The 24385-nt window shown below is 52.0% G+C and overlaps 7 protein-coding genes across 7 annotated transcripts; 4 read left to right on the top strand and 3 right to left on the bottom strand.

The window, feature by feature from the left end:
* Positions 1-606: 606 nt before the first annotated feature.
* On the bottom strand, positions 607-5001 carry BO66DRAFT_393871 (phosphoribosylformylglycinamidine synthase). The gene has a single exon (XM_025647857.1). It carries the CDS (start codon positions 4937-4939, stop codon positions 854-856), a length of 4086 nt encoding a protein of 1361 aa, XP_025501257.1. The 5' UTR covers positions 4940-5001; the 3' UTR covers positions 607-853.
* A 1801-nt stretch (positions 5002-6802) lies between these two features.
* Positions 6803-8609, top strand: BO66DRAFT_457874 (MFS transporter; the record flags this gene model as incomplete). Its single annotated transcript, XM_025652181.1, has 4 exons — positions 6803-7229; positions 7307-7910; positions 7969-8300; positions 8353-8609. 4 exons carry the CDS (start codon positions 6803-6805, stop codon positions 8607-8609), a joined length of 1620 nt encoding a protein of 539 aa, XP_025501256.1.
* Positions 8610-9060: 451 nt separating this feature from the next.
* Positions 9061-10048, top strand: BO66DRAFT_457872 (YbhB/YbcL family Raf kinase inhibitor-like protein). Its single transcript, XM_025652180.1, has 2 exons — positions 9061-9384; positions 9458-10048. Exons 1-2 carry the CDS (start codon positions 9234-9236, stop codon positions 9907-9909), a joined length of 603 nt encoding a protein of 200 aa, XP_025501255.1. The 5' UTR covers positions 9061-9233; the 3' UTR covers positions 9910-10048.
* A 5148-nt stretch (positions 10049-15196) lies between these two features.
* Positions 15197-17771, top strand: BO66DRAFT_441150 (putative C6 transcription factor; the record flags this gene model as incomplete). The annotated part of the gene is made up of 4 exons (XM_025651320.1): positions 15197-16044; positions 16101-16360; positions 16410-16635; positions 16700-17771. 4 exons carry the CDS (start codon positions 15197-15199, stop codon positions 17769-17771), a joined length of 2406 nt encoding a protein of 801 aa, XP_025501254.1.
* Positions 17772-18400: 629 nt separating this feature from the next.
* On the top strand, positions 18401-19462 carry BO66DRAFT_329158 (SDR family oxidoreductase; the record flags this gene model as incomplete). Its single annotated transcript, XM_025644014.1, has 4 exons — positions 18401-18741; positions 18835-18942; positions 18987-19143; positions 19283-19462. 4 exons carry the CDS (start codon positions 18401-18403, stop codon positions 19460-19462), a joined length of 786 nt encoding a protein of 261 aa, XP_025501253.1.
* A 1539-nt stretch (positions 19463-21001) lies between these two features.
* xanC (transcription factor xanC) lies at positions 21002-22079 on the bottom strand (the record flags this gene model as incomplete). The annotated part of the gene is made up of 3 exons (XM_025644012.1): positions 21002-21339; positions 21391-21900; positions 21956-22079. 3 exons carry the CDS (start codon positions 22077-22079, stop codon positions 21002-21004), a joined length of 972 nt encoding a protein of 323 aa, XP_025501252.1.
* Positions 22080-23166: 1087 nt separating this feature from the next.
* On the bottom strand, positions 23167-24003 carry BO66DRAFT_403875 (uncharacterized protein; the record flags this gene model as incomplete). Its single annotated transcript, XM_025648894.1, has 2 exons — positions 23167-23246; positions 23367-24003. 2 exons carry the CDS (start codon positions 24001-24003, stop codon positions 23167-23169), a joined length of 717 nt encoding a protein of 238 aa, XP_025501251.1.
* Between the last annotated feature and the right edge of the window lie 382 nt (positions 24004-24385).

Here is a 24385-nt window from a genome sequence, read left to right as displayed (position 1 = left end):
ACATCCCATATTCTCAACTACTAAACCATAACAGCCCAGAGATCCAAACACGTCGGAGAGCTTATCCTTACCCCGATTAGGAAAATGGGTTGACATGCCCGAATCCTGCAGACCGAGACGACGAACCAGCGCGACCGGTGCGCTGCGCAGGATCTGTTGCTAGTGCGGGCTAAGCCGCTGATCAGCATACGTTACCCTCATATAATGCAGTGCATATATGGATAAGCTTTGGCCGTGGCAGGCAGGATCGTGCCATGTTTGGGGCTGGTTGCTGTGTTCTCCGTGTCCGGTTCATGCTTGTCCGGCCTAGGTCCTGTGCGCTGGGCACGTATTTGTGTCTGCAGGATCTAGTGGAAGCAACCGGGACGGTGTATCAGTCTGGAGGAGTCCTATAGTTCTCCTTTTTACGGGACTGTGGCGCTCGGTTGCTGAGACCGCCCCTCGCTTAGAGGTTGGGTCGGATTCCCTGGGGCTGTCGACACGTCCCCTATCTGCTCTGTAGCAGATGTTGAGAATAGAGGTGAAATGGACGATTATAGACTACTTTATACCAGCTAGAGAATAAAGATGAAGGATTTGATTGAAAGTTATTCACATTCTGTGTTCGTGCCGTGCACTAAACCTAGAACAACCAACCAGGTGAAACTATTTGAACACTCATATTTTCTCGCACATGTCATCATAAAGCATCATTTCCAGCAAAGTGGGAAACGAAGAAAAGGGGTTGCTGTTGTATATATATCATTAAAAAACTCAAGACATGCGCCGTGACCTTGTATTTGATTTTCTCTCGTCTCCAAAAGATGTACATCTCATTGCAACCAGGCGCGATGAAAGGACCGAGACAAAGCGTCTAACCGACCCATCTTCTGGCGCTGAGGAAGACACGACCCCACGGGCCAATGTCGCCCCACTCTTCGGCGTTGGGAGGCAGGTAGCTGGCGATGCCGCCCAGGACGGTGCGCTCGGGGTGAGGCATGATGGCCAGCACACGACCGTCCGCGTTGCGGACACCGGCAATACCCTCGGGACTGCCGTTGGGGTTGGCGGGGTACTTCATGGTGGGCTTGAGGGTAGCGTTGTCCACGTAGCGGACGGGAGCCAGACCCTCGGCAACGAAAGACTGAGCGGTAGTGCCGGAAGCAGGGGCAAACGAAGCGCGACCTTCTCCGTGAGCGACGGCGATAGGGAAGGAAGAGCCATCCATGCCGTGGAGGAAGACGCTGGGACGAGACGGGTCGGGATCGGAGATGCGGACCAAGGCAACACGTCCCTCATACTGCTCGCTGGCGTTGCGCTCGAAGCTGGGCCAGTTCTCGGCGCCGGGGATCAACTCCTTGAGACGGGAGAGGAACTGGCAACCGTTGCAGACACCCAGGGCAAAAGTGTCGGGGCGCTGGAAGAAGGACTGGAACTCGTTGCGAGTGTTGTCGTGCAGCAGGACGGACTTGGCCCAACCCTGACCGGCACCGAGAACGTCACCGTAGGAGAAACCACCACAGGCGGCGAGACCGACGAAGCTCGACAGGGAGACACGGCCGGAGATGACATCCGTCATGTGGACGTCAACGGCAGAGAAACCGGCCATGTTGAAGGCGAAAGCCATCTCAGCCTGACTGTTGACACCTTGCTCACGCAGAATGGCAACACGGGGCTTGTTGCTGAAGGGCGACATCTGGGTTAGGCTGGTCAAGAGAGGCATGGCCTTGTCCTTAGGGTCGAAAGTCGCGTTCCAAGACAAACCAGGATCGGCATCATCAAGAATGCTAGCATACTCTTGATCAGCGCAGGCAGCGTTGTCACGCATCTTCTGCATGTGGTAGGACGTGGCAGCCCAGGTCTGCTGGAGGTTGGCACGGCTGTTGCGGTGAACCAAGGTGTGCTTGTGGTAGATGGTGAGGTTCTGCTTGGACTTCTCAGAAACACGACCGATCTTGTGAATCAAGCCAGCAGGAGGCCCGCAGGTGGCGAAGCAAGAGCGGAACTGGATCTCATGCTCCTTGCGGACTTGGAAGACAGCACCCAGTTCCTCATTGAACAGGGTCTCCACAACATCCTTGGTGTTGGAGCTAGCGCAGATGTTGTCAATCATGATCTCAACACCGCAGCGACCGGCGAACATCATCTCAGCCAAGGTAGTGAAGAGACCACCATCGGACCGGTCGTGGTAGGCCAGGACGATGCCTGCCTCCTGCAACTGCTGAGCGGCATCGAAGAAATCTCTGAAGATCTCGATGTCACGGATGTCGGGGCATTCGTCGCCAACCTGGTTGAAGACCTGAGCAAGAGCGGAACCACCCAGAGCCTTGCGACCGAAAGACAGGTCGACGAACATCAGAACGGTCTCGCCGACGTCCTCGAGACGACGCAGGGCGGGGGTCCAGGTCTTGCGGTAGTTGGCAACAGGCGCGAAAGCAGAGATGACAAGAGACATGGGGGCGGTAACTTCCTTAGCCTCCTGTGAAGACTCATCCTTCCACTTCATCTTCATAGACATGGAGTCTTTTCCGACGGGAATGCTGATGCCAAGCTTGGGGCAAAGCTCCATACCAATAGCCTCCACGGCCTCGTAGATGGCAGCACCCTCACCAGGATGGCTGCTGGCGGACATCCAGTTAGCAGAAAGCTTGACGCGGCTCAACCGGTCAACAAGATCAGCAGCAACAATGTTCATGAGAGACTCAGCCACCGCCATACGGGCCGAAGCAGCGGGCGAGATAAGAGCAAGTGTAGGCTTCTCACCCATGGCCATGGCCTCACCAGACTTCACGCCCTGGACGAGTGCGGTCGCAGTGACAGCAACGTCGGCCACAGGAGTCTGCCATTTGCCAACCATCTGGTCACGAGCAGTGAGACCACCGACAGTCCGGTCACCGATGGTAATGAGGAAAGACTTGGATCCGACGGCCGGGAGGGACAGAACTCTCTTAGCGGCCTCCCCAAGGATCTCAAGAGGGTTGGATGCGAGGGACGGGAGGTATGTGGAGAGACTAGCATCGACGGCGGGAAGCGTCAACTTGCGGGAGTCGACCACCCGGGTCATCTTAGGAGGCTTGCCGAAAAGAACAGACAACGGCAGGTCAATCGGCTTGGGGTACTCGGTGGACTCGCGGTCCAAGAGAATGAGCCTCTTCTCCTCCTCAGAGGTACCTCCGCCGCGGCCGACGACAGAGAAACCGCAACGTTCACGGTTGGCGATGGCGGTGAACTTGTTCATGCTCTCCTCACCAACAGCCATGACGTATCTCTCCTGAGCTTCGCAGCACCAGATCTGCATGGGGCTCATACTCTTGTCGGCACTGTCAATCTCACGAAGCTCAAAAGTAGCACCCAGACCAGAGTCGTGAATGAGCTCAGGAAGGGCATTGGAAAGACCACCAGCTCCGACGTCGTGGATGAATTTGATAGGGTTGGCATCGCCCATGGAAGTACAGGCGTTGATAACCTCCTGGGCTCTCCGCTGGACTTCAGCATTGCCACGCTGGACACTGGCGAAATCGAGATCCGCCGAACCTTCACCCGAAGTGATACTGGATGCAGCGCCTCCACCCAGACCAATGAGCATAGCAGGTCCACCCAAGACAACAAGGTAGGCGCCAGGCTTGACAGCTTCGGGCTTCTTGATGGCGTGCTGGGGTCTGACAGTTCCGACACCACCAGCAATCATGATGGGTTTGTGGTAACCACGAACCTCAGTTTGACCATTGCCAACATCAATTTCGGTCAGAAGGGTACGGAAGTATCCTGAAATGCAGGGACGTCCGAATTCGTTGTTGAAAGCTGCACTTCCAATAGGAGCCTCCAGCATAATGTCCAGAGGGCTAGCAATGTGGTTGGGCTTGCCAACATCCAACTCCCAGGGCTGCTTCAAGCCAGGAATGTTGAGATCAGAGACACAGTAGCCGGCAAGACCAGCCTTAGGCTTGGAACCCCGACCCACGGCGCCCTCGTCACGGATTTCTCCACCGGATCCGGTCGCTGCACCCGGGTAAGGGGAAACGGCAGTAGGGTGGTTGTGGGTCTCGACCTTAGCCAGGAAGTGCACCTGTTCCTTGGTGTGGCCCCATTCTCCGGTAGTCGTGTTAGGGGCCCAGAAAGCGGAGTGATCTCCCTCGAGCACGGCGGCGTTATCGCTGTAAGCACTCACGGTGTATTCGGGGTTCTTCTTGTGGGTGTTGCGGATCATGGAGAAGAGACTGTTGGGCATCTGCTTTCCATCAATGACCCAGGAGGCGTTGAACTGCTTGTGACGGCAGTGCTCGGAGTTGACCTGCGCGAACATGAACAGCTCAACGTCAGTAGGATCACGAGCGAGAGGACCGTTAGGTCCGTAGGCTTCGGCCAGGTAATCAATTTCCGACTCTTCCAACGCCAGTCCGAGTCGCTTGTTCGCCTCCTGGAGGACCTCCTTGGGGGATTTATCGCTGCCGTGAAGAGGGATTGTCTCGAGGGGTTGAGGGCTGTGCTCGGAGAACATCAGGTGAAGATCCGGTTCGTTCTCGCTCATAATCTGGGTCATGCGGTCATGGAGGACATCCTGGAAACCATCCTTGTACTCGCTGCTTCCGCTGTGCAGGCAGGACACCTTCATACCCCGCTCAATGCGCTTCACGTACTGGCGCAAACCGCAGACATGAGAGATACCAGTAGCCTGAGAGCTCCAAGGAGAGATTGTACCAGTGCGAGGAAAGACGTGGAAAACGTCGAAGGAGCCATCTTCAGCGGTGAAGGTGGGGGGAATATCGGTGATATCACCATAGCGGAGGAGCTGCTCCAAAACCGCGCGCTGGGACTCGTCCAAAGGCTGGGAAAGGTGGACATAGTGAATCCATTGCGCACGGACATCGCTGGCTCCAATGCTGGCAGCAACTGCGCGTCCACGAGAGTGGGAGAAGGCGACAGAGCCGGGAATGGCCAAGTAGGTCGAGTTGGAGGCCATTTTGAGGTGGTGCAGAGTGAGTCACTCGGTCGGGAGGCGGGAGGGAGGATAGAGGGGGGCGGGGTGGCGGAAAGGAGAGGAAAGGATATAGTCGAGTAGACTGGGATTAGAAGAGAACTAAAGAAGTCCTCTATGAAAGAGGTGTCACAGACACACCTCTAATGAGTGAGTTCAACAGACTGGAGGAAGCGTTTGAGCTGCTTGTCTCTTAGAATCAATCAAAAATTAATCTTTCTGCTCCGTTGACGGAGGGTGGGAAAAACCACCCCGCGCTAGTCTCCTTCCGGCTTATCGTCGCTTCTTATCAGTCACGTGCGGCGCACTTTTCCCCGGAAAACGGCGGCAAAGTGTCGCTGCCTGAGGCAGCTCAGCAGAGTCTCTGGCCCTGTTGGTGTGCCCAGTGCAGCGCAGCACCTGCCTCTTTAGCTCTCTTGTATCAACCGCAATAAAAAGTTGCATACTCGGTATGTACGGGGTTCAGTAGATACTGCTGGTTTTTGGTTTTTTTTGTAGTCACACATAAGAGCTGCTGGAGCTCCTAGATGCCCTAAAGCCGAAACCTGTACTCAGGGTATATGTCAAACAGTCATCATTGCTTCTGTGAAGGATCTTCTCGAGGCTATAATACTTTGATTTCTAACCGGCATACGGAGTAGTGAGCCTTATTTTATATCGTTGTGTTTCGATGATGTCGTTCTCAAGAGTTGCTGCCACAATCTAGGGCGAAGAGCTAGGACCACCTATACACGATTCAATATGTGATCTTTCACTGCCAGTCCCCACTGCAGCTTGAAATTGTAGCATAATGGAATGGGACCTTCTGGGGATTTACTGGGTCCGGGGGAGGTTTTTCAATTTTCATTACATCCCCATTCCGAGCCTGGGCTCTGGGTTCCTTGCCGTTTCGGGCAACATGCTCCGCGTGCCGCCCTGCCGTCGACTGCGAGTTTTCGACCGGCGCTTTGGCAGCCACATCCAATCCTCAACACCTTGGCACGGTATGAGCTCAGCCATTTCGAGGCCAGATATTGGTTTCTACACTCATCTCGACAGTCTACATCTACGGGATTTTCCAAGGTCCAGGATCAGGCTATTCGGAGTCATATCTCCACCTCGAGACGGTATACGTGACCGACTCGGCCATTCCGTCACGTGTCCTCGTAGGCTAGTCGCCAATTCTGCCCTGCGTCTCTGGTAAATTTCCAGATCTCGTCTTCCGGACCTCAGACGAAAGGCTTACTTCTCGGTATACTCCAACTTCACGCTTGGAACCGAGAGCAGCAACGTCCCCTTGTTTGTTCAGGTTTAAGGTCGCGATTCGAGGTATGTATTGTGTGTGTGCGTGCGTGCACGTGCATAATACAACATACCTCATTTAGCTACCCGTGCGCAGACGTAATTCTATCAGAGATAACCAACAAATCCTTTACCATGGCATGACTTGTATATAGCATCTTTTGCAGAAGTCTAGAACTCCCTTCAATTGAATTATCATCTCAAGTCGGATCAGGGAGATAATCTGATCGGGGTCTCGAGCCATATTGCCGTAAGTGGCTAGCTTTGCCTACCGAGTCGGGAAATATGGCCCCTGCGGCTGTGGATCCGGGCTGGCGGGTTGCCTTTTCAGGCATCTTGATCTTTTCGACTTTGCCATCTAATCTGTTGTTTGTAGGTTCTCGCGGCATCTCGACCGAATCATCAGAACTTTTCATTGCTCATGTGTTAATGTCTATAGCGTTGTGTCCATGGCTCATCTCTATAAATGCAGGCATATAGTCTGCTCATCGACACCATGTTCTTTATCGCATCAACCTCATATACTGTGGTATCCGTCTCTGAATAGTGTCCATTCACACTCCAAACATGGAGCCTCTAGAACGAGTCAAGACCCATAATGACTATCCCCGCCGAACCCACTCAATGGCATCAGCCCCGAACTCGGACCCCTTGGACCTACCATACCGAGAGGTGAACGATGGAGCCAACATGGAAGAATATACTACGGAAACAACAACCGGGGAGATAATCAAGCCAGTGCGGTCTGCCCTGACAGGAAAGGATGAAGACTGGAGGCTGGTCACCTTCAGCATCGATGATCCGGAGAACCCCAAAAACTGGTCCAAGGCATACAAGTGGTACTGTACCATGGTTGTTTCGTTCACTTGCTTCGTGGTCGCTTTCTCAAGCAGTGTCATCACCGCCGATATTGAAGGACCCTCGGAAACATTTGGCGTTTCCAGAGAGGTTAGTTTGGTCGTGGTGACTGTCTTCGTCATTGGATTTGGAGTCGGTAAGTCTCATCCTGACTGGGAATGTCTATATCTACCAATATCACTCAGCTCAGAGTGACTGACTGGTTGTCTGTAGGTCCAATGGTGTTCGCCCCTCTATCGGAGATTGTAGGCCGCAGACTCGTCTATGCATCCACCTTGCTCTTGGCCGTCATCTTCGTCATTCCATGTGCTGTTGCTCCCAACATTGCGACCCTTATCGTCTGCAGAGCAATTGATGGCATTGCATTCAGCGCGCCGATGACACTGGTAGGCGGCACACTGGCCGATCTGTGGAAAAACGAAGAACGAGGTGTCCCGATGGCAGCCTTCTCAGCTAGCCCATTCCTTGGTCCGGCCATCGGTCCTCTCGCTGGTGGCTACCTTGCCGATGCAACAAATTGGAAATGGCTCTACTGGTTGCAGCTGATCCTTGCCTTTGTGGCTTGGGTGCTGATCACGTTCACTGTCCCTGAGACTTATGCGCCTACACTGTTGAAGCGAAGGGCGAAGAAGCTCAGGAAGGAAAAGGACGACCCAAAATACGTCACTGAGATGGAGCTTGATGCTAGACCGCTGGCAGAGAGATTGCGGATGACTCTCTTCCGTCCCTTCCAACTTCTGTGTCTGGAGCCTATTGTTTTGTTCATCGCTCTCTACATGTCAGTCCTGTACGGCCTACTCTACATGTTCTTCATTGCGTGAGTATTTGTCCCTTAGATTGGTACAGAGCGAATCTTCTAATTCTCTTCCCCGCAGCTACCCGGTTGTTTATCAAGGTGGTAAAGGCTGGAGTGCCGGATCGACGGGGTTGATGTTCATCCCTCTCGCTATTGGTGTTCTCATGAGCGCTGCATGTGCACCATTCGTGAACAAGCACTACTTGTCACTGTACAAGAAGTATAATGGAAAGCCCCCTGCTGAAGCTCGTCTGATTCCTATGATGTTCTCCTGCTGGCTTATTCCGATCGGACTCTTCATCTTCGCCTGGACCTCCTATCCCAGACTTCATTGGATCGGTCCTGCAATCGGAGGCTGGCCAGTCGGGTTTGGTTTCATCTTCTTGTATAACTCGGCCAATAACTATCTTGGTAAGTCACCCCAAGCACATCCAGCCAAGATCGATTGCTCATTCAATCATAGTGGATACCTATCAGCACCAGGCCGCCTCCGCCCTTGCCGCCAAGACATTCCTTCGATCCATCTGGGGTGCATCCACTGTTCTATTCACTGAGCAGATGTACGCCCGACTCGGCTATCAGTGGGCCAGCTCCCTGCTTGCCTTCATCGCCCTCGCCTGCTGTGCAATTCCTTATGTCTTCTATTTCAAGGGGGCGTCAATTCGTCGTTTCTCCAAGTTCGCTTTCAGCGACGACGAAGAACAGGGAGAGAAGCATTAGAGGGCGATGTTAATCGATCGCTTGCTTGATAGCATACTGCACTATTAGGTTTGCATGCTTGGCATGCTGCACGATGGACTGTACACTAATTAGATGTTCGATGACGCGTTGCGAGTTATGATTTATGTTGATACCAAGCACACTAGAAAATCTGTTAATAGATATTAGTTAATGCATTATATAATTTTGGTGAAAGACTCCTCTCATCTGAAAATAAGCTTAGAAATAGCCACATGTTTGGAACAGGATCTCCGTCTGCAGAAACGGCCAGGGTACAAGGCCTGGTCATTCATGAGGACACAATTCATCATCTCGACTCCATTTGACCGAGATTAAAGTTCTATGCCCGAGATTTGACAGCATTCTTTTCCCGCATTTAGATGTTTCCTCCGACATCCGACCTCCGACATCCCCAGTTTTCCTCGGCGTTTGAGGATGACCCTAGTGATGACGAGGCCTCTCCACTTGGTCTCGAATGTCCATAGCTCGCCCTATGGCTGCGCATACCTCTACGATGTTGCTTTGGTTGTACAATAACATTATATTCGCCCCTATATTCAGTCATCCTCTCGCCCTCATCCCAGACAGCCACTTCGAATCCCTTCGCCTACCCCAACAAACACCATGCGCACCACCACAATTTTCTCGCCGGCCCTGCTCGCAGCAACATCCCTGGCACAAACACCAAAGGGGAGCTGGCCAGCAACGCAAATCAATTTAGGCGCCTCGTTCGAGAACGAAACTGTGACCCCTGGTCTCTGGATCAATCCCGACGGTATGGTACCCAATACATCACAGTCCTTCAAACCATGAGACTCCTTCAACGCACTGACACAATCGCTCTATAGATGTGACATCCGCACCATCCATCTACCCCAGCAACATCAAGCATGCCTACCCAGGAACCTACATGATCTTAATGCTTGACCTCAACATCCCGGACTCCGACGTCACCACAGCAGACAAGTACTCCACCCTTGTCCCTGGGCTGGCAGCCAATACCACCACTCGTCTGCACTGGTGGGGTGGGAACTACACCTTGGAAGGTCGAACATTCGTCAACGCAAGCGATGCCCTAGCACCGTATACCGCCCCGCGACCCAGGGACAGCACTCAGCATGCATACACAATCTACCTCTTCAACCAGCCAAAGGGTTATGTTCCGCCTGCTGCGGCTGCCGAAGGACTGTACTATGATCAGACCACGGATGCACGGTTCAATTTCAGCTTGGCTCCTGTTGTGAGGGCGGTGGGTTGGCCGGTGGCAGCGACGTACTTTGTTAGTTCGGCGACGGATTGAAGAGAATGAGGTATGATTGTAGTGGGTTCGGTTGAGGTGGTAGTTGTTCGGCAAGACTGGCAGGTGGCAAGGGTTGGGTAGCGGTGCCAGTTTGTAAGAGCCAGAGTCCTCAGCAACCACTCACTTTATCTATCATGAGAGCTCTTGACAGAGAGTCTACCGCTTGGTCTGTTCACTACCGGTTCTTAGCTAGTCCCTCTGATGGTCAGTCCTTCGTAGCTGAAATGATCGCCATCCACGTTCTCCATGAGGTGTCTGATTTTCAATCGTGCCTTGAAATTTGCTGTCCTTATATTCGTCTTCTTGCTACCAGGTATGCAAAACTACAGATCTGTATACATCATGTGATTTGGGTTCCGACTGGTGCAAGAGGTCAACATTGAAGGATACCACCTCTATATGTGGGTGGGGATTATCGTTTCTGTAAAAGCTTCACCACTGCCTCATGACCATTCTCCAACGCCTTGTCGAGGGGCGTACAGCCTTTGCTGTCTTTCACGTCCACATCCACATTCTCCGTTGCAAGCAGAAGCTTTACTACTGCCTCATAGCCCCTTCCTGCCGCCGCGTGCAGTGGTGTCTGGCTCCAATCGTCCTGAATATTAACATCAACCTTCTCTGTTGCAAGCAGAAGCTTGACCACTGCCTCGTGGCCCCTTTCGGCTGCCCAGAACAGCGGTGTCCAGCCCCTTATATCTTTAGAATTAACATCAACCTTCTCTGATGCAAGCAGAAGCTTGACCACTGCCTCGCGGCCGTTTACAGCTGCCCAGAACAGCGGTGTCCTGCTATTCACATCTTTAGAATTAACATCAACCTTCTCTGTTGCAAGCAGGAGCTTGACCACTGCCTCATGGCCACTTTCGGCTGCCCGCAACAGCGGTGTCCAGCTATTCACATCCTTAGAATCAACATCAACCTTCTCTGTTGCAAGCAGAAATTTGACTACTGCCTCGCGGCCCCATTCGGCTGCTAGAGAAAGTGGTGTCCGGCCATCTTCATCCTTAAAATTAATATCAACCCTCTCTGTTGCAAGCAGAAGCCTGACCACTGCCTCGTGGCCATATTGGGCTGCCAGAGAAAATGCTGTCTGGCCATTTTTAGAATCTGTTAAGTTGATATCCACCTGTTTCATCGCAAGCAGAAGCTTAACCACTATCTCGTGGCCATATTTGGCTGCCAGAGAAAGTGCTGTCCGGCCACTTTTAGAATCTGTTGAGTTGATATCCACCTGTTCTATTGCAAGCAGAAGCTTGACCACTGTCTCGTGGCCATTTTTGGCTGCCAGAGAAAGTGCTGTCCGGCCATATTCAGAATCCGTGGAATTGATATCCACCTGCTCTGTTGCAAGCAGAAGCTTGACTACACCAGTCAACCCTAAAAATGATGCAATCAGAAACCTTGAAGAAAGATATGACATGTCCCACTTAGTCCATCTATAAACACGAGACCATTCCTGATATGAATCAGAGGATGGGTCACAGATTGAGTGTGCACGTTTGATTAGCGGATCCTCGTCTCGCAACTGCGCTTGATGGTAGTGTGTAACCCAGGACTTTGATGCATATCCATCAAAGTCCCCTTGGTGAATACCTCTCCTATCACCAGTCATCCACGAGATCCATGCAATGCATATAGTGGCAAGAATCCGATGAGACTCCACTGGTACGAGTACATGCTTCCATCCGGTGACCTGGAACACACTCTCCTCAATAGCGGACCTGTTACTCAAGACTAAGAATTCCTTCGCTGTTTGGTGCAGGAGGTAAACTTTCTCATTTATGATAACGACGAAGAGTCCACACAAGTCCCTGAGGGTCTTTCTGAAGCGCTCTTTCGGTTCGACATCATCAATTATAGCCGTCAATGTTTGGCAGTCCGCATTGAGGTGCAATGCCAAGGCAAGAGATAGCTCTTCCAGCGAGAGTGGCTCTACCGCAGCGGTAATCATATGAAGAAGAGCTTTAGCTTTGGGTTTATCAACACTCCTGTCCAAAATCCTTTCATAGGCGCTTTCAACGGTTTTTGGAAGATTCTGTACCACTCGACGGACATTGCCTTTCGTGAAACCTGGTATGTTCTCGACAACATCTAAGGTAAGACTAACCCACAAGTAGGTTCTATTTTCAACAGCAGTCATTTGGTGTTCGAGCATGCTGCATTCGTCTTCCTCTAGAGATTTACTTTGACCGATATCGATCACCCGTTTTCTGATGACAAGGTTGATCTCACGAGATATTTGCTGGACCTCTTGCTCGTCATCACCGCTCAAGTGAATCGTAGGTAGTTTTGTCTCGAGATCCGAGAATCCACGACGTATGTGGTCGTATGGTCTGCTTGTCATCAAGAACTTGAGCCTGCTTTTTCGATACGGTCCCAAGTAGAACTCTCTAACTGCTTCGATAAGTTGGGCATGGTCATGACACTCGTCTAATGCGTCCAGAATGCAGATAATCTCCCCGTCCGTTAGACGAGCAGCAGCAGATATAAGCATTTCCCATAACCCAGACCATGATCGAATAAGCTGTTCTCCCTCGGTCTCCATCTTGATCAATTCTCTATCGTGTAGAAGCTGGGGCTGCGCAATGAATAATTGACGTAAGATGGCTGCCAGTGCACCTGCTGCACTTCTCTGATCTGGAAAGTCGTCTTTGAAGAAGAAGTAACAAACGGTTCGTGTATTGTCATTGAGAAGAAGGTCATCAACTAGGTATCTAGTTAAGACTGACTTGCCGCAACCTGGATCGGCTGAGACCCATAAGAGACCAGCGGGGTCATCAGGAGAACTCTGGTGCCACTTGTGAAATTTACCATGTGTTGTAAACCATTCGCATGTTCCAGGCACACGCCTATCATTTCTGTTTTTCCGATCCTTGTAGGGGCAAGTGTATAGCAACTTGAGAAACTTTCTGACCCTCTCATCTCGAGCCGATGTTGTCGCCCATAGATCGCGTTGGTGTGCGGCATTTCGGATTTCTTCGATTCGTTCCAGAAGATCCTTCTGCTTCTGCCTTGTGCCTCTAGCTTCAATGAGGGAAGTCGTAGTTTCGATGGACTTTTCATGTTTCTCAATATCTTGGCACAGGCTAGCCCATCCGTCCGAGTCCAAGAAGTCTCTCAGAAACTGCGCAGCTGAGCGTCTATGTAAGTAACAGAGTGCGCGGGCCTGGAACTCGAGAATTTTGCAGCAAAGTGAGGTCAAAAACTCCCTGAGTTGTTTTAGAAGATATGTTTCCTGGTCCGTCTGGGAACTCAGGTACAGATCTTCCCTCGCGCGAAGTCGAATCATGGACTCGGAAATCAGGTCTAATCCTCGGAGAAGGACGGCGTGCTGTTCTACTGCTTGGATAATCATCTGAATGAAGTTAGTAGTCTGCGAACAACAGAGCGCGTCGGCGAGGGCATCAAGTCAGGGCTTACCGTAAAGCACACCATCACACCAGCGCAGGCAATCGAGGCGGGCGGGCTTGCACTTGCAGCCGTACTGACAACATCCTTAAAGGCGAGGATGTTTTTGAACACTTATTTGAGCTGGTCTCGCACAGGGACACTATGGTCTCCCAGGTGAACTTCCCATTTCTTTGACTCGGCTTCAGCTGTTTTGGCATTAAGGAGTTTGCAGAGTTGTTCGTGGTAACTTGGATCACCGTGTTCCAGATCAAGACGATATTGAGATTCCAGTATATCCATCGATTCCGATAGGACTTCGGCCAAATCAGGGTTCTGTTTCATATTTTGCTCGGCTAAGATCCAGAGATCGCTGGGTGGAGAGATTGACCGGGGGTGCTTTTCTGGCTTGCATTCCGACTCCTCTGGCGAGGTTGTATCCTCCTTTTTCGGTCTGGTTTTGTTTTCAGACGGTGTTTTCTCTTTCTGTCGCCGTGGTTTCTTGAAAAGCCGCTTAGCCATAGAGCGGATATCATGCATGGTAGTGACTCTCGTTGAATCTTGCGGTTGGAGATGATGAGAGCCTTTCTGTGTTGACTTTCAGGAGGATTGTCACCGGTACTTTTAGAGCGGCAGTAAAACATTGGAAGCTGGGTGCTAGTTCGCTTATATGTTTGCTTGTCACCACCGGACCCCGCCCCCCTCCCTGATGTGTTGGTGCGGCTGAACGGCAGGGGTACGACAATGCAGTGCTGATCGCCATCACAAGAAAACGATTCAGAACATCGATCTATTGCAGTCCTACTCTCGAAAAAGAGACGGAGTGGCCCTGCGTATTGCTCTAAAATATCCGTCGACACAACTGCCTTACTAGATTGGAAAGCGTCATCCGACCGAGACAAGAGGCATTCATTGCGATTGAGGTGTTATGCTCATGACACTGGATGTTGATTGTGTGATTCTCCATTTGTGATGCATCGAGCAGTATTGCAGATGGCCGTCGCCAACCCAATCACTATTTGTCCATACCATTTGCATTAAACTGCTATGGGTAAGGTGGTGAGCGGGAGATAATTATAGACCCGATTTTGTATATCTTTCTTGAAATCTTACACCAAACTCCTTGTTCTGTATTGTGTTAGCTATCTTGAGTCAAGTCAATCTTAAGCCAGAGGAGTCGATCGCAAAAAATGGAAAGTTTTCCTCAATGATAAAGAAGCCTAGTAGAAGTCCCTTCAGAGTTACGGGAGTCTTCATATTCAAGGATAATATTTCTTGAGTAGGCTTAGTGCTCCTCTGTATCACTTCAAGTGTAGCGACGAACTAATCACTATATAGTTAATAGATCGATCGAAGAGTAGTACGCAAGGCAGTAAGGCAGCAAGCATTGATTTCTGGGATCGTTACGTCATTTCATTCATCCCTGGTAGGGCTTAGGGCTGGGCGAACCTCTGATCGACTCCCCTCACATCACGTGAGCAACTGCCGTCGATTTCGATTGCTGAGTCAGGTGGGCCTCCCCAAGGGGATGTTTTTCCAGTCAAACTGGAACTTGGCGGCGGTTTCCAGTTCCAATCTTGCGCCCTGCTACCTCGGGAGCACATTCTCGTCAGCCAAGCCATGTTGGGCCCCTCAACATCCACGCTACACCTTGCACAATCATTCATGGACTGATCTTCTTCTCGTCTTATCAAACATATCCAATGTGAACACCGCGAACATCCTGCTCAGTGCCCGCGCCCATTCATTATCCCGCATTAATTCCGTCATCTCCGCTGTTGTGTTCGCATGTTCTAGCTTCGAGATAGCAATCCACATCCTTACACCGACGATCCTTCACTTCTCGAGCAGAAGCTCGAGAAACCCACTTCTCGTCTCTTCGCTCACTTCACTACCCACAATGACTTCTCCTTATCAGTCGTCCATCTCGTACTCGCCGTCCGTCGCTGGTCCCGACATGGCGGGCACGTCCCGGGCCATCGCCGACCTGCCTCAATCCCAAGTCGACGCGATTATCCGCACAAAACGGAAGGCGCGCGAACCCAAGGCCTGCTACCCCTGTCACGCTCGGAAAGTGAAATGTGACCGTAATCTTCCCTGCGATGGCTGTGTCAAGCGCGACCATGCCGATCTCTGCTCCTACGAACGCCCCTCCAAGAAGCGCATCATGACGGGCTCGCTTCCGCAATCATTTAGTCCAACCGTCCCTGGGGAGACCATCATAATTCCACCCGAGCCTCCAGCACGCCCGAAACCAGAGGCGCCAGTTAATCGACCAAGCTTGGTGGGCCAGGTAGGGCCCGGGCGAGTATCGATCGCGCGGGAGGAATGGGACAATGTTCGCACTCGGTTGCGGGAGATGGAGCAAACGATCAGCAATCTGCGGGTTGGACTCGAGAGAGCCGAAGATGGACACGGTTCTTCGCTGGAGACCGGGAGCATACAGAGTGGTGATGCCAGTAGTCGGTCGAAGGCTGCTTCCCCGGAGCGGGAGGGCATCCATGCGCCCAACACCTTTGGTGAAGGCACGGTGCACCTGGGGTCCCGGTCGGTGTTGGCGTACATCCTCAACAACAAGTCTGGATCCGATCAGCTTCAGGCCTTGCTGGAAGGTGGGATCTTGCCGAAGCTGGGCCTGGACAACGAATCGGCAACGTATCCGTTTGTTGACCTCTGGTCTTCTGACATGTCAACTTTCGACATCAGCGCCGTCTGCAGTGCCCTTCCTACCGACCAGCAGTGCAAAGAGTCAGTTTGCATCTACCTGTACGTGAGGAATTAATGCTAACCACTTCTGCCTGCAGCTTCTTCTACTATTACCGAGACATCGCAGGCGCCATTTACCCTGTCCTCGAGGATGTTCCACAATTTGAGATGAATCTTCACCTTCTGCTAAGTAACCGAGCATCGATGGGTGGTGTATATCGCGCCGATGCAGACCAATCCCAGAAACCCTTTGGTGTGACTATTGCCTACATGGGGTTGTTGTTCGCCGTGCTCGCCTCTGGCTGTCAATCGTCGGATCTCCCGGGCAAAGAGCGAGAGTTGACATCCCAAGTCTATGGTTCGTCTTTTTCTACCCTCATTTCGTCGACACTTACTGACTATAGTAGTGTGCTGCTCATACCAGTGTCTTCGTATGACCAACTTCCTCTCGCAGCCGACGATAGATGCCATGCAAACACTACTCGTCATTGGCAACGTCTTGTCATACAATATGAACCCCGGAATTTCCTACGTGCTTCTTGGTATGACGCTTCGGATGGGCTTAGCCCTCGGTCTACATGTCGAGTCCAGTCGCTTCTCAGCTGCAGAGCGTTATCGCCGCCGCCACGTTTGGTATGTTGCATTTAGCCCCAACACGAAATGACGTGCAAGGAAGTATGATTCTAACTATAGACAGGTGGTCGATGGCATGGCAAGACAGCCATTTCTCACTTTCCTATGACAGGCCCTCTACGACCGCTGTGTGCCAGCCCGAAATTGCGTATCGTGACAATCCAAAGCCTGGCGAAATCTCGTACTTTGAGACGCTGTGTCGAGTCATTGGTCTTGCATTGGAAGTTGTCCGCAGTCGCATGCTGAGTCCGCACTCGCAATTGAGCTACAAGACTATCCAGGGCTACAAGGAACGCATCCAGCAGATCATGATAGAAGCCAAGCCTCACCTCCGGGATCGTAAATACTGTCTCTCTGCAACGGAGCACCTCGAGCGAGTCGTTCTCAAATTGCACACGTCATACTTCTCCTCCGAGCTTTATCGGCCAGCGTTGAAGCTGACGGGAGAAACGGCCGACCCAGCCGCAGCCAGTATGCGTGCCGACTGTGTCAACAATCTGATGACGACGGTGGAGGCGTACATCGAAATGCATACTGTCAGTTCACATGCGTCTCGATCGTGGATTGCTCTACAGCGAGCCATCAGCTCGATTTTCCTCTTGGCTGTTACCGAAGAATCCAAAACCATCCCCCGTTTCTGGAGCTTGCTGCAGCAGCTCAAGGTCATTATCTCTGAGCGAGCGAACGCCGAGCTTGACTTCAACTCAGCTGATGCCGCTGCTCCTCCGACGGATGGGGCCGCTCCCCCTACACTCAGCACCATTCCTCGAGCACCTAGCACTGCCGCCCCGAGTCCAGCAGGCTTGAACTCTGCATCACCCGGATCCGTTGGTGTCGGTGTTGATACGCAGACGCAGTGGGCCAAGCCGTTGACCAAAACCCTCCGCGCACTGGAGAAACTCGAAGCAGCATTCACCACCCAGGCCGCTCGAGCCGCCGGTCAGGCCGGGTCCCCAGCGTACCTTAACCCGCATGCAGGGTCCAGCATGGGAGTTGCCGGTGTAGCAGCTAGTATGACACCGAGCCTCGGATCTCTCCCGCCTCCGACTCCGGAGAGTTCCACCAGCGGCGAGTGGTCCATACCTAATATCCTCGATCGTGCGGCCGAGTACATTCATCCACCCTTGTGGAGCTGAGCGCGATAGTAGGAGAAGGGTAATGAACATCATACTGGCGTTTGTGTGGCTCTTTAGCATTTACTGAGATGGTGGGGTTAGCTGGGACTAGGCGATTATGATCACTGCCGGCGCATGTTATGTGGAGTTCGAAAATGGGTTCAAGTTGTTGTCATTAGATACTCCCTCTTCATTTTAATTTATCTATGTGTAGTGTACTCAGGGAATGCAACACGCTTGTATTTCCGCTGTGGTTTGTTTGTTTCTTTCCATCATTAAGTTTGTACCGAGTGGTACTGGGGCTCAATCTCCGTTATCGCCGGATCAATGACCTCATCGCCAACCTGCAGCCGTTATCAAATCACTGACTCGGAACAGAACATCTCGTCCTCGGTTTCTAACATCTACAATTCCAAATCCTACGCACTGAGGGATGTGGGCCACCTCTCGCTCAAGTAGACCGGAGCCCGAGCACTTTAACTCCGCAATACACTCTTGACCAGCAACACCAAATCAACCATCCACCTCAATCAGAGCCATAGTATCACAGTCCACAGTCCAGTCTACGGTTTACGCAGTTCGAACTATTCTCACCCACGATCTCAAAGTGCTTCCAACAATCCACCAACCCTCAACATCCCCCAAGAACAATGACGACCTACCTGATAACCGGCGCAACCCGGGGCATCGGCCTCGAACTCACGCGCCAACTGGCCGTCAAGCCGGCCAGTGAAGTCTGGCATATCTTCGCCGCCGCGCGATCATTATCATCACCGTCACCATCATCGACAACAACCAGCCAAACGCCATCCGACTTTCAAGCCCTCGTGAATGAGCATTCCTCGCGCATCACGCCCGTCCCCCTCGACATCACCGACGAAGCCGGCGTACGACGAGCCGCGCAGTTGGTCGAGCAGGCGCTGGAGGGCCGGGGGTTGGATGTCTTGATCAACAATGCGGGGGTGATGGGGCGGGGGTCGTTGCTGGAGATGTATCTCCCCTCCTTTTCCCTTACTTTGCCTATCTTCTCGGTAGGGGTGTCAGTAGACGGTACCTCAAGACTAACATGGAATGGGGAACGCAGGAACGACCTCACCTCCTCCTTCGACGTCAACGTCAACGGCCCGCATCTCGTCACGCGCGAGTTCCTCCCGCTGTTGCGGAGGGGCACCACAAAGAAGATTGTGAATATGTTCGTCCCCCATCCCACTTTCTGGGTGAAACTGACGAAAGCAGCTCCACAACCGTCGGCTCCTTCGCGATGCAATCCGTCTACCGGGAGGCCATGAGTCAGTCGTACAAGATCACCAAGGCGGCGCTGAACATGCTTACCGTGCTGTACGCGCAGGAACTCGAGCAGGAGGGGTTCGCGGTGTTTTGCGTTAGTCCGGGGGTGCGTTCGTCCCGTCCTTCTATCCTTCCTTCCTTCCTTCTGTTCTTCCTTTCTTCAACCATTGGGATCTGGTCAGAATGGTCGGAATGGTCATCAAGGCCAGAGGAGAGTCATAAGGTCAATGCTAATTCAACCGCAGTGGCTCCAAACCGAGATGGGCGGTCCGCGGGCGGATCTCCCGGTGGCGGACGGCGTGCGCGCAACGCTGGAGATCATCCTCAACAAGGGGAAGGAGGGGAACGGGCGGTTTTTCAACATCCACATTCCGGGCTGGGATTCGGGGTGGAATCGGTATGATGGCGGGGAGTGTGCGTGGTAGGTTGGTTGGTTGCTCTTCTGCTCTGTCACGGAGAGAGGAATGAGTATAGGTGTACTCCGTAGAATCCAAACGAAACCTTCTGGCTTTGGTCAAACTGGATCTCAATTGCGAATCTACTCCTGCTGCCTAAAGCAAAGGCCGTAGACAAGGATCCTCAGCTCAACCCCGACCCTCCCTCGGACAATGTTACCAATCCCATTTACCCACCCATCCATCCGAACAAACAAAACCCATCACCAGCAACCAGACAAGACAGCACCGAGCAACCAAATCAGTCCCAATCCCAAGAAACCCAGTGACGGAATCCAATCCCTCCTGCGAACGGATCCCACAAACCCGAGCCCGAGCCCTCTCTCTAAACTAGCCCTCCCCCTCTCCCCCTTTTTCCCACGAGAACCCCCAGTTCCTCCCCAAACCAAACAAAAGCAAAAAGCAAGAAAAGAAAAAGCAAACATCCTCCCTCCCTCCCTCCACCTCCACCTCCTTCCATCGTATGCCATGCACCACGGCCCGATTGTCACTTGTCTCGTCTGTCACGGTCACTGGATTCAAAATTCCTGTATCCCCAGGTGTATGTATGTATGGATGTATGTACATACTGCGTACCACCACTTCGCTGGCGTGTATCCCTCCGCAGTGAGCGGAGCCAGCTTTCAATGATTATTCCACTGGTGGTGACGATTAGTTCCTCACGGGTACATACATAGACCATACAATGTACCACCCCATCCCTAAGCCCACGCGAGATGGAATAATAAAAGGTACACGGCAGTGAGTTTCCCACGCGGTGGCGATACTTTAGAGGTACTACCGACTCCGTACATTGTACATAGAAGAGCTACTAATTCTTCTTTTTCGAGTGCAATCGGCATGGCAAGGATACGTACAGGAAAGGGGGCAAGAATCACGGGGGTCGGTAGACTCCGACGTCTTGCTGTCCGGGCTTGGACATACGATGAACTGTGGTCGAAACAGCGACTGCTGCATTTTGTTTTGTTTATCGTCTGGTGTGTGCTATGATGCATACATCTACCGTGCCCCAAGGATGGGGATCCTGGTCTACTTCTTCTAAGACATTCAGCGCTGTTCCGCTCAGATTGGTGCGTCTTAACTCCTTTTAAGTCCATAACTGCGGTGGGTGCACTTCGGCGTTCCTTCTGAGACGCGCAAAGCTCGTGCTGCAAACTACTGCATGCGGAACCAGGGAGGGAGAAATCGAGGACGACAAACAGTGATCAACGAATACTGGCAGAGTACTCCGTATGAGTCCTAGTAGCTCAGGTGAGGTCGGACTTTACACTTAGCAGCCGCCATGTTTGCTTCTTGCCACAGCAACTGTCTTCCGTAGCTCACCGCTTCATCATGTCCAGAAGCTACGAGGTACTCTCCCAACTACAATTCACCGTCGTCATATCTTGACATCTATCCTATCGCAAAGAAAGAGCTGATGAAGAATCACTGGATCTGATTTCGCAGTCTATGTACCACAATCTCCTCCCAAAAGCTCAACATTGGTATATATATAAAAATGAAGTCCATTCACATCATCATCAGCTGCATGCTTTCATTGGCCGGTAGCGAATGTAGCGGACAAACAGACGTTGAAGTACCTGCATTAACCCAGTCACTAGCTGCCATCATGCCAGGGGATCCAGCCATCGACCCCTGGTTCTGGCACTGGCACAAGGTTTCATGCAACTCAACAGGACTCGACGATCCTGAGAGTTCGACGGTGCTGCTTGCAGTCGGTGGTGATTGCGCCGTTGGTAGGCTGGTCGGCGCTGAACCATGCTGCGTATTCTGCGAGAGCACGATAATTGCCTTTGGTCGCGCCGGTCCTGTGCTCAAGGCTTGCATGATCTGTGGCAACGCTGCCTCTGTCGCAAGACGGTCAGCTTTATGAGTCTGCAAGCCCAAATGCGTCTTACCTGTTGTGATGTAGTATAGCGACGATCCTGAGTACTGAGTTTGGCCATTCCATGGCTCGCAAAGAGGTGGTGCATTTGCATCAGCTGATGCGTATCCACCTGTCATTCCTTGCAGGATCTCAGAAGCATTGGAGCTAGACCGCGGGAAATAGGGGTGGTTTCGGAGGGCCGACGGGGACATGTTCGAGGCATCTATCTCGGTGATGTCGTACAGAGGCGATGTGATTGTCATTTGCGTCGAGTACAACGGCAATGGCGCCAACGCAGAATTGCATGATGAGCAGAAATATCTTGACTGGGACATATACGCTGATGCATAGCCGGAGGACCCGTCGGTCATCGACGAAGCGGAGGTGCCGTTGGGGTCAAAGACAGGCGAAATTCGATCCATCGTTGGCGGCCCGTTGATTGAGCTGGGATGGTCCCAACCATTGAGGCTTGCAGCTGCTCGTAGTTCACTGGCGATGACGCGCTCCTGAAGCTTTGCGATGCGGTCCCGGATCTTTCGACCTATGTTGCTTGTGAGTGATGGGGTTGACTGCTATCACGTATTGATCCCACTCACGATGATTTCTCTGTGACAAACGATTCTGCAATCTCCTCCGCTCAATCGGATCCTGCTTCTGTCCAGAGCTATCGCTAGAGCATCTGTCTTCCTTGGTAGGCTGTGACCGCATCTTCATAGACATCAAAGGAATGGGAGCAAGGCGGGTGTTGAAGTACTGCTGTCGGCGTGAACAAAAATCTTCCGTAACGGCGAACACCATACGCAAGTAGCATTAAAGATAGCCGGGTGCGAGGCTGGAGGCTGGATTCATATATTCGGCGTCTTGCGGGGTAGCAATGCGTGTTGGAAGTGACAGAGCCTCCACCTGCTGCTGCGTGTTTCGCTGTCAAACCGTCAGTAGGCCGATCTTGCTGCAATCTAACCTTCTTTCCTTATAAGGATAATATGCACTCAGCTCACCGTATCCGAGAACTCAAGGGAGCCAAATCCCGGATATTCCAGGGACCTTCTGCTTGATGTGATTGGCTCGAATAGAAAATATTACGAGGTTGCGCAATGGGTGCAACATGAGGTCGGGCGTATAACCAAGGAAAGGTCGTGGCTCGTGCTCGCAAAGCAGTATTTGAATATCCACCGTGCGTGGTTACTCGAACCATTCTATATTTCTTCTCTCAGGCCCTCCAGCCAGCCAGTCAGCCATGGCTCCTTGCTTTTCCACTGCACTGGTACTTGACTCGTGACTTCTCAAGCCACGCGCTGGACGTCCTGTTTCCAGTCCGCGCTGCAACCCCGATCCATGTCATACGCCGGGCCTTGGCTGTAAAGGTGCCCAGACAATAACGATCATAGCTCTGAGGCGCGGGCAAGGCTTCACTTGGCGCTGCTGATCATTGATGGGTGTGTCCAACCATGATCAGCGAACAGGCTTTGCATGAATATCGAGAGGGCTAGGCCACAAAGGTCGAGCCAGATCTGCCCGCCAAATGAGTCTCAGCTGATATTATGCATCCAGCTGTCCGGACCTAGAGTTATTTTTCTCATCGAGTATACTAGTCTGGCAAGACATGCGCACGGATCCAGAGCAATAATTATAATGAACTAACCGAGCTATGCGGCAGCCGGGAACGGATGAGAGCAGGCAGGCCTGGGGCCCTGGAGCCCTGGGGAAGGGCATAAGCAAGTCGTTCCAGTGCTTCGGTATACACTACCACTCCTTTTTTGCATGTACCCGGGAGCGCCGTGTAGTATGACCATGTGTACGGTACCCGTCAGTGCGCATCCTCGATCACGGTGCACCAGTTAGGGCTAAACGACCCTCTTGGCGTAGCTAATGGCGAGCTTACCCAAGCTAGTCTAAACAATACAGACCAACAGCAATGCAGATGATACATTTCTTGGGCTGAACATCATGAGAGTGAGATTAAAATTAGCTCAGCATCCTAGCCTCGAAATGGTATGGCTGGCGTACCGTCACGGTAGCGATTGGGATAGTGAACCAGTTGCATGACCGGTAATACTCGACCATGGCTCGATTGGGTTGCATGTAGGTCAAATGCGAATTGAAAGTGTGGAACTACTGAATACCAGTCAGGATGAAAATTCTTTGCAGGCTTAGTGTCCATCATCACTCGGAGAAACAAGGCTCTCCTACTATGGGCGGATCCGAGAATGACGATTGGTGGTGGTTTGAGGGAGGAGTATTGAGTGGCAGTGTAGAATTGGTCGCTTAGGATGCCTGAGCTCAGCTTCACGGCTGATCTGTCGTCAGCATCGAGCCCTGACGTGGGTTGCCCCGAAGACCAATCAATCGATTTCCTGGCAAGCGAGGTTGGAGAGACTGAAGCCGACAGGCAGATGAGACAGCGTGTCAGATCATTAAGGGCAATAGATCCCAGCTCCGAGTCAATGGAAAGGCAGACCAGGGTATTCGTATCCGGACTGGCGTGTTTTGGATGTGAATTGGCCAGACGGTCACTGGCAAATGATCCAGCTTCTGTGTTACCCCGATGAATCTGGAGCAACTTTGAGCCGTCCTTGGAAGGGAACCGTGATTGTGTGGTAGTACCGATCTCGGGTAACTGGGAAGTGTTTGTTGACTGATCCATTGATGGAATGAATGACTGAATGAGCGGGTCAGTGGGGGGGAAGCAAGAGGGAAGAACGAAGAGGGAAGAGGGAAGTGGAAGCTGAAGGTGGAATCCACCACTTTGGATGGATGGATAGAATAAGGTAAGGCAATGGCACTCGTCCCGTGACTGTCCCTTTTCTGTCTGAAACACACACACTTGCACTTGCACTTGCACTTGCACTTGCACTTACACACCCTCTCTATCTCTCTTGCTCTCTTGCTTCACCCTTTCTGTCACTCTCTCTCGTTCGGTCAGTCTGATCAACAGTCAATTCTAGTTGCATCAGATTGCAGACATGTATCGAATCGAAGATTGATAGCAGACAGACATCCTCAAAAGCAAGTATGGAATGGTTTAA

This window comes from Aspergillus aculeatinus, assembly GCF_003184765.1.
Source record: "Aspergillus aculeatinus CBS 121060 unplaced genomic scaffold BO66scaffold_42, whole genome shotgun sequence".
In the NCBI taxonomy this organism is placed as follows: domain Eukaryota; kingdom Fungi; phylum Ascomycota; class Eurotiomycetes; order Eurotiales; family Aspergillaceae; genus Aspergillus; species Aspergillus aculeatinus.
Note: the sequence above shows the minus strand (reverse complement) of the source record. Positions and strands in the feature narration are given on the sequence as shown.

What these genes read in the sequence shown, in the direction of transcription:
- BO66DRAFT_457872 (XM_025652180.1), top strand. Translation starts at nt 9,234, where the DNA reads ATGCGCACCACCACAATTTTCTCGCCGGCCCTGCTCGCAGCAACATCC. An exon ending in TCTCTGGATCAATCCCGACG is followed by an intron (nt 9,385 to 9,457) that starts GTATGGTACCCA and finishes ATCGCTCTATAG; the next exon opens with ATGTGACATCCGCACCATCC.
- BO66DRAFT_393871 (XM_025647857.1), bottom strand. Translation starts at nt 4,939, where the DNA reads ATGGCCTCCAACTCGACCTACTTGGCCATTCCCGGCTCTGTCGCCTTC.